This window comes from Asterias amurensis, chromosome 7 (genome assembly GCF_032118995.1).
Source record: "Asterias amurensis chromosome 7, ASM3211899v1".
Classification (NCBI taxonomy): domain Eukaryota; kingdom Metazoa; phylum Echinodermata; class Asteroidea; order Forcipulatida; family Asteriidae; genus Asterias; species Asterias amurensis.
Window position 1 is genome coordinate 16,227,855 of NC_092654.1, and position 12,880 is coordinate 16,240,734.

A 12,880-nucleotide genomic window follows, 5' to 3' on the forward strand; every position below is an offset into this window, starting at 1 on the left:
AACAATTTGCGTGTATTTTTCCCGCTCTACTACTACAGGGTGATCACGGAGTACTATTGACATGCTTGTTGTTATAATCATTAATGCGTAGGCATACAATGGTCTGCGGACAGACGGACAGCCATAGGCAGGAGGTCCAAATTGATTGATTCAATAAGATAGTTTTCCCCCCTGTAGCTGTAATAATAACATTCAAGATAGAAATGGTCTCAAGAGCACTTAGTACAGTGGATTTAAGAAGAAGATGCCTCTCCCCCTTCCCCTCTCAGTAAGACATTGTCAAGACGCTGAGAGATACGCAGACATTCACACCTTGAAGGAGCAAATAAAAACTCTGGGAGGAGGAGTCTGAGCACCAGAAAGAGGAAGAAGATGCCATCCTCTGTCGGGCGGGCGGGAAGGTTTCTGGAGTTATTGATTGTTAGAAGTAGTAGCCAGTGTCGGTCTTTATTGAACTCTGTCAGGCTCGGGCAATGTGTAAATATTCAGTGAGCGGTGAATGGATTTTGAAGTTGAAACATGTTGAGAAAATTATGATAGCTTGAGGGTAGATAATTTTACATTTCAGGAACATGTTAAGTTATCATTGTGTTTTTAAGCCAGAGGGTTAGTTGTCTTTAGGTGTCACTCTGACCATCTTAACTTTGGCACGGTTTGATATTGTCGTGTGTTTCCTTGGACTTTTATCAGTTTTAGGAATTCAAATGAGATAAAATAAACTCTCTGTTTTCCCTCCATGCTTAGATATACTGGTTTAAAGTAGGATGGTCTTTAAAAAAAGACAACCGTACTTCGTCTGCTCTGGACTAAATTTAAAGGAACATTTAGTGCAATTTCTACAGTCTCATAAAATTGCTTTTATTGCTTTTTTAGTCTCTGGAAAGAGCCTATTAATTTCTCGCTACATTACTTCAGAGGGAGCTGTTCCTCACAATGTTTTATACTTTAACAAAAGCTCCCCATTACCATTAGTATGGGTTAACAACCAAAAATTAACATCCCAATTACTTGTTACCAAGTAAGGTTTTATGCTAATAATTATTTTGAGTAATTACCAATAGTGTCCACTGCCTTTAATGTAATTGTTTCTTTACCATGCTAAGTTACACTGGTTCATTCTCCTTGGCTCATGCTATTTGTTTAAATGTACATGAATTAGGACCATATGTGTCAACATTTTCAGCTGTTGTTGTTTAAGAGATTTAAGATCAAACTCGCAAAACCAAGATACTCCAGATTGAACAGTAGAGATTTTACAACTCTAAACACAAACATAAAATATTAAGGACATCATTTCTTTCTTTCAGTGTCCTTAGCAAAAACTTACAAAATTTCTGTCCAGGGCCCAATTTCATAGACCTGCTGAAGCACCAGAAGTAGCTAAAGATAGTAGCCCTATATAGGACTCTTCCTCTGTACACAGATACAGAGTCCTAACTATTAAGGCCCGTTTCTGGGGCGAAAAAAATTCAAAGCTTCACAACTCAAATCTTACCTGCAACAAGCCACTAATTTCAACAGATTCACATTCCATGGCGGCATACATTTTTCTGCGGTGGGTTTTGGTCCTCATATATTCCTCACAAATCCATCATTTTCATGAAATACTGCAGCTTCCAACTTTAAAAAATTTCTGTTTTGATCGTTTTCTCACAGTGTTGTATGTTGTCGTGCGTACGCGTATACATTCGCGTGCAAGACGCATGATGCAAGCTTAGACGCATGAAATCTTGGTCACCGTATCTTGACTGCACAGCGTTAACACGCAACACAACTCAAATGTGCGCGTCCTGTGTCTTGCGTACACACGGCAGAGTGTGAAAGTACGAACAAAAATGGGAATTCCTTAACATTGGAAGCTGCATTATTTCATGAAAATGACGGATTTGTGAAGAAAATATGACGATCAAAACCCACCGCAGAAAAACATATGCTGCCATGGAATGTGAATCTGTTGAAATTAGTGCTTTCTTAAGATTTGAGTTATGAAGCTGTGAAAATTTTCCGCCCCAGAAATGTACCCCGATGTCCAGGCGTCACTGTAGTACAACACGAAAGTGTAAGGCCGCCAGGGCTACTAAAGATAGTAGAATTACGCTTACCAGAATAAGGTTACCAGCTAAACTACCATGTCACAAGTACAATTTTTTGACTGGTATCCTGCTCATATTTGCTTTGCAGAAAATGTTTCAATAATCTTTTCTGCTGATTAAGCAGCTCTATGAAATTGGCCCAGAAGGCCCCCAAGAGTCAAGTGTACTTGTGTGTTTGCTTTTTTGATAATTCTGTTTTGGGAAATTGAATAAAAATAGCACTACTGTGCCATACATATGTATTTTCTGGTTTAGACACAGGGTCATTGCAACAAAAGGTTTTAGCATTGTTTGAAGCTTTGCATGGTGTGGAGACATAAGAAGAAACTATAATTAAATATTCATAAATACCTCAGACAGTTTTGCTATTCCTATTGTTGGAGAGCGCGTCACGTGGGTGTGTATAAACCTTTGTTTATGACCAGTAAAAAGTGTTGAAACATGGGCGTGACACGCGAGCTTGCACCTGTTCTTATAAGACAGTTTCTTCATTCCTATTGGTCGAGAGCAACGGCTGAAACAGATGTGCCACATCACACGATATGCGCGACGCACACAGCATTCGCTTATAAGGAGTTGTTTACCCGAGGTGTTGTGTTGAAAGAAATCATTAAACAATTATAATTTTTGCATTTATTTTACTTTTTGACCAAAAAGTGTTGATGTTTTTGACCGAAAAGGTATTTATGAATGGGAATCAAAGTGTGTTAAATCGGTTTTCAACTAGTGGTTTAAACCCGCCGAGGCCTGTTTCTTGATAATTTACCTCGACTTTGTCTCGGTTAAATTATCAAGAACCAAGCCTCGTTGGGATTAAACCACTAGTTGAAAACCTCTTCACCACACATTGATTCCCTTAGTAAACTTGCGGGTTCAGCAACCATGTGTAAATCTTTTAGGGTCAGTGTTGGCTCTGAAAAAAGCTGTTTCGAACAGTATACTCTGCTCGTCTTCAGGAGAAAGGTTATAGGCTGACATTTACATTACTGATGAAAACAATCTTCCTACTTTCCCCCAATGGTAGTGGTTGGCAGTGGTTGGTTTATTATTCATGCTGAAGAAGTAAAAAAAAAAAAAAAAAAAGAGAAAACAAGGAAGTAGCGTCAATCTTGATACCCCTAGAGTGTTTTAATGTGTTGAAGATGCCGACTCACGATCACAATATCTGCCAGATTCCCTTGGTAGACTTCCAAACAGTAATTATTCAGCAAATGTTCCGACACTCTGTTCCCCCTTTTTCTGGAACTTCTCTTTATTATTAAGAAATAAATTCCGCCCACGAAGCCGTAATTCCTGATTCCACTGAGGGGATGGATGCCAGCTCGCACTAATACCGAAGTGTGAGAATCGTGCCCCATGCTCTGTCAAATTCAATGGTGGGCCTCGCTAAAAAATATCCATTAGGCTGATCAAGCTGTTTTCTCTGAGGAGGTCTGCTGATCGGTGTTTATTGAGTCCCCCATCGCCTCTCCCTATCTCCTTTTAACATTTTCTGTAGTGCGCGTGTTTGAGCCTGGGCTTGATTTCCCCCATTTTTTTCTGACTAAAATGTACTTTTTTTTTAATATAAGAGGCATGTCCGAACCCATTGAAACACATCTTGATCAATACAGTTTACAGAGTATGCACTTACAGCCACATGTGTTGTACATACCACATTGTAATGTACTTAAGTGTACCTTGTTTCTTTGTCTAAAAGTAAAATGTACATCGTCTGAGTCACACCAAGTTCCCATCCTCATATATTCTGTAGCCCCCTTTTTTTTGTCTTTTTTGTTATTTTTATTTTTTATTCCATAGGCCTAAGCAAAAAAAAAGAAGCCCTGTAGCCCCTTCTAACATTAAATAAATATCCCTGTGAAATTCTCTGGACAATTTGGTTAACCTTTTCACACTTGCATTCGTAACCTGGGTAAATTTCCAGGGAATAAGCTAGAGGGTATTTTTCTTGGAAAATGGCAACCTCTGCTGTAAGCTGAGGGTTAAGATATCGGTAACTTGGTGTTGGCATACTGAGTGGTCAACATTCCAAGGGAAATTATTTTGAGATGGCAGTTGGGTTTAAATTCCCTGGGAATTTCCTGGGTTTTTCCTCTTCTTTGGAGCTTGGTACTGATAGTGTGAAAAATGGTTAAAACATGTGCAGCGAACGATTTCCCATGTACATGTATAGCGTATGCCTACACAAACTGGATTAGTTTCTACTAAAAATCATGATTTGCCACTCAACATTTGCATTCAGTGTGCACGAAACAAGTTCAGTTTAAATTTGTTGCTACGCAAAAGGGCTGGACGGAATCCTTCCCATATAGCAGACATTCTGACAACTCCAATGTCGTCCAATCATCTAAGATGCCCACACATCTCCAATCTTCATGTTTGTGCCTCTCTAGAAAAACAAGTCTGTTATTCAATCATCCAGTGCTTGCTTATCTATAAAGATATTTCTGCCTCGGGAAAATCGAGAAACTGACGGAGAGATTCACCTCACAAATAGAAGTGTTTGAAGTTCCAATTTGGGCAGCACATTTTTTTACTCATTTGATACCATTGTGACAAACCATTCCTCTAACTGCGTACATTTGTTGTATGGACAGAATTAGTGTGAATGGTTTGCCCTTGATTATGAGAGGTAATACTGATGGAAACTTATTGAGTCATTGGGTTGATGCTTTCTGAGCCCCCAAGATTCTGCAGTCTAAGGTCTTGGACTTGGTGCCCCACCAACAGTTTCCTATAGACTTTAAGATTTTCCAATGGAAGTGCCCTTTTGCAAAATGGAAATGGCCTTGCCCTCTCAAAAATGAAATTCCAGGTCTGCATGTTTGTTCTTGTTCATTGATGTTTTGTATTAAAAATATGCTAAATAATATGAAAATGTGTACAATAAATTCAAATACGAAACATAAAAAATGGATATTTGACACAAAAACTGATTACTTTACTGACAATTTTAATTTACAGTATTATGAAAAATGCACGTTAGTTGTACCATGGTTGTGATGCAGCCTCTGCCTGTTCAATCAGGGTGTCCAACATTGACATGTATTATAGATTGAAAGAAATAACATGCGATGAGTAAGGGACCCTTAATTGATTGCATGACTTGTGTATGTATTGCATCATTTACATAATTAATTTGCTGACGTAACAATTTGGAGTAGGTATGTGTTATTAAGAAAACAAACTGAAATCACTTCCTCTAAGGATACTGTGCCATTTAAGTGTGATAGTATTATTGTTGTGTGGGCACTATTTCACTGTCTACCGCATATTCTGCGCTTACGGCCCAAAGAATTATGTGCTCTGCAGGGTGCTGTAAGCGAAGAAACCTGTGGTAAGCGGGGTCACAAGCCTTTTTGAGATGTATGGCGGACACAATACTACAACACTTTTCGGTTTGGGTAAAATTGTCTGTATATACACCCAAATCACATGGTGTACTCCTAGTGCAGGCATGCAACTTTTCCTTGGATCAGCTGATTTCCTCTTTTTACAATCTCAGTTTTACAATTCAAATTTAAAAATACTATACAAAGTCTGACATTTTGTATTTTTTTTTTTTTTTTGTGAAGTTACAGTTGCATACCTGCTAGTGTCCACCATACCTCAAAAGGGCTCATGAAATTGGGTCCTGACCATACAATTAATAATGATAATTAGCTATATTTGTATAGCGCTGTATCACGGAGTAAGTCTAAGGGCTCAATAGGAATAAATAAAACAACAGGGAAAAAATACCTACAGAAGAACAATTAGTGGTAAATCGTGGACTGTCCTGCTTTTTAACTACTGTACTGTATCTGGGCGATAAGGTGGCAAATCGGCTGGGACTACTACTTTGCTCTAGTAGGTCGAGGGGACTTCTCACCATGCAATACCTCAATATCCCTATATAAGTTTATAAATATTGTCTTATCTTTCTGACAGTCACCCTGAGTAGTACTCCACCAGTTTCCTTCCGTGAGTTTACCTTCGCCTGCCTCCTTGTTGCAGATGACACTACCCCGGCCGGACATTTTGAGGTAAGCCCAAACATGGTTTTCATTCTATACATTTTGATTTGTGGAACCTTGACATCAGTTTACTAGAAAGAGCAGTATTTTTTGTTCAGGGGGTTTCATCGCCAAACCAAGAAGATTCAGTTACCCTTTTTTTGTATTATCTTGCTACATGATTTTTCTTCTTTTCAGTACAGTCGTGTCTTCCCTTACAGAAACTGAGAAACTGATACTTTTAGTTGGTTTTTAGATGCCTTTGCCTTGATTTGTGTACATTGGAATCAGAGCTTAGAGTTGTTTGCTTATCACAAGAAACAGACAAAGAAAACTGAATTCAAGACGAGATCTTCCTGTAGTTTCCTCACGTCTTGCTCAGGATTCTTCTTCCCAATCTTACAAAGCCTGTAAGCACAAAAAGATGTTAAGCATAACAAATATTGCTTAGCAGAAACAGGTTACCAGCCATTGCTCTATTAAGTTGCATTGCTGCGATTGGTATCCCACTTAGTTTTGGCTTTGCAAAGAAAGTTGCTAGTAAGCTATAAGAGGTATTTTCTGTTAAAGGCAGTGGACACTATTGGTAATTACTCAAAATAATTTTTAGCATCAAAAATTACTTGGTTACGAGTAATGGAGAGCTGTTGATAGTATAAAACATTGTGAACAACGGCTCCCTCTGAAGTAACGTAGTTTTCGAGAAAGAAGTAATTTTCCACAAAATTGATTTCAAGACCTCAGATATAAGAATTTCAGGTCTTGAAATCAAGCATCTGAAAGCACACGACTTAGTGTAACAAGGTTTTTTTTTTTTCATTATTATCTCGCAACTTCGACAACCAATTGAGCTCAAATTTTTACAGGTTTGTTATTTTATGCATATGTTGAGATCCACCATATGAGAAGACTGGTCTTTGACAATTATCAATAGTGTCCAGTATCTTTAAACAGCTTTTATAATGGAAATGGTCCTAGTTGTAATGGACCATACGTAGCTATAGGCCATCTTTCTGGTCTACCATGTACATGTAGTTCAATTACACCAAACCGAGGCCGGAAGCAACAATAGTATGGCAGGGCTGTATGCTTCATTTTTGAAAGGGCAAGGGCACCAAGGCATTTTCTCCTTAAAGAGGGCACCCTTTGAGGAAAAGTTAAACTTCTACTGGAGCATTTCAAGGGCACCAAGGCAATGACAAGGGGGCGTTGAGGCAGTTGCCTTTGTTGCCTCCGTCAAGTTTCAGGCCTGGTCTTGTGCTAATGATAGAACCAAAAATAGATTTGTTTTTCTCCAGAAGAAGATCAGACCATACGAACATTTTTTTTCAGCACTACCCTTAAGCCCGGTTCATACTTCCTGCGAATGCGAATGCGAAGCGAATCTTGACGTCACAAATTCGCAACGAACAATTCACAGCAGTTGAACTCTGCTCTACTCCCTTGCGAATAATCGCTGCGAAAGGAGGGTGTGACGTCCCATTCACGTCAAATTTGCTTCGCATTCGCATTCGCAGGAAGTATGAACCGGGCTTAACTCATTAGAGACAGTCATAACATGGTGTTACTGAAAAACCTTTCCTTATGAAATTAGAGCTGTTATTCTCATTGTGGTAGATAGTAAATGTGGAAAAAATTGATGGGGTTTTAAATGTGCACGGATGAAGAGTTAAATGAACCGGACTGCCTTAAGTTTATTATGGTTTATTCATTAGGATGCCAGATTACAATCTGAAAGAAGGACGTGTGACCGTCACCTCATACACCCTGGGCATTTGAGTCCTTCCTCCATGGTTACACACACATGCACATCATCTACCATTTCATGAGCGCCGCCGTATTAAAAAGGGTGATTTGCAAGTGTCTACCCCTAAGTGTCACAAAGTCACTCAGTGGGGGATTAGACAAGCAGGACTGAAAAAAATTGACCATAAGGTGTTTATCAAATGCATTCTTCTGCCTGTGTTTGATGCTCATGGCATGACTTCGAGAGACAGAATAGAGAGATGGGAGGGGAAATGTCTTAAGCAAAATAAAGAACAACTGTGTTTAGCGTCCTCCCTTCTTGAAAAAAAAGAAGGAGGAAGGCCATTTTATTTTAAGTTTTATTTTCTTCTTCACAAAATGGCCGGCCAAAACATTTTTAAAGACAACCGTCTGGGCTATTTTTTAAAAATTATAGAGAGCGATAAAATGTATGCTTTTTTTTTAAAGAAGGAAAAAAGAAAAAAGAAAAGAAAAGCGGCCTCAAAAAAAGGAAGTGGGCAGGGACGCTAAACATTTGTGTTTTACTTAGTAGCCTTATGGTTCAGCGGGAGTCCCTACAGACATTCTTGGGTTCTCAGAATCATAAGGCTGTAATCCGCCAAGGGTATTGGGTGCGGAATTTAGTTCGCAATCTGAGAAATTCAGTTCAGTGTTAGGCAGTGCTTGGAAATTGCGTACGGTGTCAGATGAACTTGAAAAATTACAATTTAGATTGGTTTTATGGGATTTGAGGCATTGCATGGTAAGGTATCAATATATATTACATGTAGGTTTGCGATAACACCAATTGCTAGGTAGATTATGTTCTTTTGAGAACTGTCTGGCATAAAATATTCTACTATGGCGCAGTAGATCTTTCAGACGGATGACTTCTCAGTTCTGAAAAGAACTGTCCTGCTGTTTAACTACTACCTGGGCGGAAGGTAGGAAATTGGCTGGGACTACTACTTTTGCTTAAGTGGATCGAGGGGACTTCTCGTTATCAACTTAACTACCGTGGAGTGAGTTCTTAATTGGTCTTAGATTGGTTTTATATAAAAGGAATTGGTTCAGACATGTGTTTGTACACAAAGTGTTAATGTTTAAACAAGGAAGATCTGCAGATTGTTTTTTTCAAAATTTGATGGAAAAGCGTTAGAGTTCAAAGTGTTCATCTTAATACCTTGGCCCAATTTCAAAGAGCTGCTTTTAAAGAAGAAAAAAATTGCTTACAAGTTGTAGCTGACTTCAGATCATGTTTTTAAGATAGACAGATAATATGAGCAGATAATGTTGAGTTATTTTTTAGGTTACACGCTAAACTCAAAGTGTAGAACTGATAGATAAAATGGTTTATTAAAAAACTGTCCTCGCAGCACAAAGGCTGAATTTCAACAATTTTCAGTTTTACAAAAATTACTAATTGAAATTAAAAAGGAGACTGTGTGAAGTTCACTGTTAATTAAGCCACAATTTTACATTTCAAATATTGCAAATCGGAAAATAAAAAATAGGTGGAATTTAGCCACACTTTTACATTTAAAAACATTGCATATTGAAATCAAAATGACATTTAAATCAAATAGGGTGTGGGTATAAACCACTCAGGAATCATTCAATTATGTATGTTTCTTTTCTGGGGTAAGTTATAAATCGTTCATTCGTTGCATTCCTATTAGACCCTGAACTCAATCTGTCAAGACTGTAGGAGAAAAAAGACACACAAACAGTCGTGAATAATCTCATCTCACATTGTCATAGCTTTATACTGATGCCGTGAGATTTGGAGCGAGTAATGACGTGGTGAGTGTGTGGGGAAATGCGATACGGTGTTAATTATTGATGCAGCGAAGCAATTTCGTGAGCTACTCTCTGTTACACTGCAATGTTATTGAAAATAATTTATTTGCAGAGTTGGGAGTTGGAAGGACCTAATCACAGAGTCATGGGAAGCAGGGTTTTACTGTAGCTCACAAATTGGAAATGTATAGAGAATGTCAACAATTTATGTAAATTGAGAACAGGTTTGGCATTCAGTACACCTACAAAATTGAAAATCAAGTGGCTCCCATAGTATATTTTGTTGAAATAACAGCAAACGCTTACTTGTTTAAAAGTGAAGCAGTGCCCTGTTTTAAAATAATTGCTTCCACTTTACTGTATATTTCTACGTTTGTTTTGTTTTTAATTGCAGTGTGAGTTTAATTGCAAATAAGATTTTTTTTTTTTTACTGCAGTCAAGGCATGTACCCAAGTTTTCGAAGCTGACTTCCCATACTTGATTTTTGGGATCAAAGCCAAAAAGTCTCTGGCCTGTATGCTTCGTTTTAAAGGGCAAGGGTACCAGGGCATTTTCTCCTAAGTAAATGGGCACCCTAAGAGGAAATTGTAAGATTCTACTGAAGCATTTTAAGGGCACCAAGGCAATGACCAGGGCCAGGGGGCATGGAGGCAATCGCCTTCGTTGCCTTCGTGAATTAAGACTATGTCAAGACTTGAACCTGTAACCTCTGGATTAATGACCGATGCTCCCCATCAACTGAGATATCTGGCCCAAATGTTGGTGGTCTCCCCACTATTTATTGGGTCAAAGTCTTTGTTTGGGGTGCCAGTCAGAAGCCATTCAACGTGTAACTGCTGTTTAACCCAGCAAACAATTTCACAAAGACTAGGATTAATCCTACCTCGAGTTCGGACGAGTTAAAGGATGGGTAACTCGTCCTAACTTAAGATGGTTTCAGTGCCTCCTGACGTCTATGGATATACGGAAATTAACTCGTCCTAAGATTAGTCCTAAGTAAGGAAGAGTTTGGTGAAATCAACGGCAGGGATCACACCCAAGTTGACAATACTCCCTGGGAAGCGACAGCAGAGGGATCACCTTCATGAGCTGCAAATTTTTAAATTCTCATTTTAAGAGGTCACATGGTGTGCTGTAATCAACACAAATGCTTTGCCAGTACTGTACATGGTCTGAAAATTGTGCCGATTTAATCTTCCCCGGACTCAGCGAGGGTTTCAGCGTGGAAATTGACAATCAAGGCACCGAATACAAATCATATATGATCCGAAATCCATAAAACTTTGACAAATTGAGACTTTATGTTTGATTGCAGGTGTTGATACATGTATGTTGGTTGAATGTACAGACAAGTTATGTGGCTGCCGGTGTCAATTATCATCATGTTTTCCTTGATTTAGTGCAGTGAGATGAAATAACAGATGAAATGTATGACGAGTCGTAAAAGAAAACAAGAGAGAAAGAAAAAAAGTAGGCTGATTTGTAACAGCATGATGAAATTAAAGCATGAAATTCCTGATGATATGTGCTCAGACAGGCTTTCGGTCTTTCACCGTCCAGCTCAATTTACATCTACAATACCATAGATTCTTTATGTATCCGCTGGAGGATAGATTGCTGGCATTGTTTGTCACCTCCTGGGGCTTTGGATGTGTTGTCGTTGCTAATGCTTGGTGTGTAACTTCAGTTCTCCCTGTCCAAACAAGTCTGGATGTAGGATGGGGGGTACTCGTCCACCCTGGGGAAATAAGAATTTGCTTAATCATGTGAGACGCAGTCATCTCTCTCTGATTAATTGCATACAGAATGAGACATTTGCAAGGGTTTGTGTTTGCAAGCGATGGAAACTGTGGATTATGTTTACTTTCGGAAATCAAAAATACTGGATGAGTTGGGAAACTTGTAAAACATTTACATGCTGGAGAATGTTTGGTTTTTTCCCTGTGGTTGTCAAAACTGCTTTTGGGATGTTAGCATGAATTATAAATATATTTTCTGCTGGCAAAAGATTAGGCTGGCTAAAATAAATAAATAAATAAATATGTAAATAAACAATTAAAACATGCATAGTTTATTTAACAGAAAGTTAATGTAAAAGGAAAAAACCAACCACCCACCCCCCCCAAAAAAAAACCCCAACCCAGACACATTAAAACACATGACACATTTCAGAATTTTACATTCAAAATTATTTATAAATACCTCAGACAGTTTCGCTATTTCTATTGGTGGAGAGCGCGTCACATAGGTGTGTATAAACCTTTGTTTATGACTGGTAAAAAGTGTTAATTCATGAGCGTGACACGCGACCTTGCACCTGTTCTTATAAGACAGTTTCTTCATTCCTATTGGTCGAGAGCAACAGCTGAAACAGTTGTGCCACTCACGCGATACGCACGACGCGCACAGCATTCCCTTATAAGGAGTTGTTTACCCCGAGGGCGGCGGAGGGCTTTACCATTTCATAGCTGGAGTGGTGTTGTGTTGAAAGAAATCGTTTAACAATTATAATTTTTGCATTTATTTTACTTTTTGACCAAAAGTGATGATGTTTTTGACCGAAAAGGTATTTATGAATGGGAATCAAAGTGTGTTGAATCGGTTTTCAACTAGTGGTTTAAACCCGCCGAGGCCTGGTTCTTTATAATTTACCTCGACTTCAAGAACCAGGCCTCGTTGGGATTAAACCACTAGTTGAAAACCTCTTCACCACACATTGATTCCCTTATTTAAAGAGTTTATTTAAAAACAAAAAAAACTACAGGATTTAGCAAGAGTTGAAGTGTTGAAGCTTAGTAAAGTAACATTTTGTTTTTTGTAAAGCAGTTCAAATGACAAGAATATTGAACAAACCTTGTTAGCTTTATGAGTCCAAATTAAGAAATACATTCAAAAAATAATAATTATTAAAAAAATTATGACAAAGAAACTTTCAAAAAATATTGATTAGTTAAAACAAAATGCAAAAGTCCCCCCCCCACCCCACAAACCAAAGTCCGATTTCTACCTGTAGTCAAAGGTCATTTGAAATTTAAAACAGGAATGAACGATACCCACAGACTATGCACTCTATTTCCAGGACCACATTTGTTATAAATGGTTTGGTTTTCCCCTGATTAAAAATAAGAAGACAGATTGTGAACACAGGTGCACATGCCCTCCTATAGGAATTGGCCAAAGTAATGGGGCAAGTGTTTGACGATGTCAATCAGCACCATTTCTCCTCACAGTAAATAGGGTCACTT

The 12,880-nt window shown here is 38.4% G+C and overlaps 1 protein-coding gene across 1 annotated transcript in view; it reads left to right on the top strand.

Annotated features, from left to right (window-relative positions):
* Positions 1 to 12,880, top strand: part of LOC139939311 (spondin-1-like) — a 43,247-nt gene that overhangs the window by 15,094 nt on the left and 15,273 nt on the right. Inside the window, exon 2 of the mRNA XM_071935088.1 lies at positions 6,024 to 6,118. Within this exon, the coding sequence (XP_071791189.1) occupies positions 6,024 to 6,118 (95 nt within the window). The remainder of the gene's footprint in view (positions 1 to 6,023; positions 6,119 to 12,880) is intronic.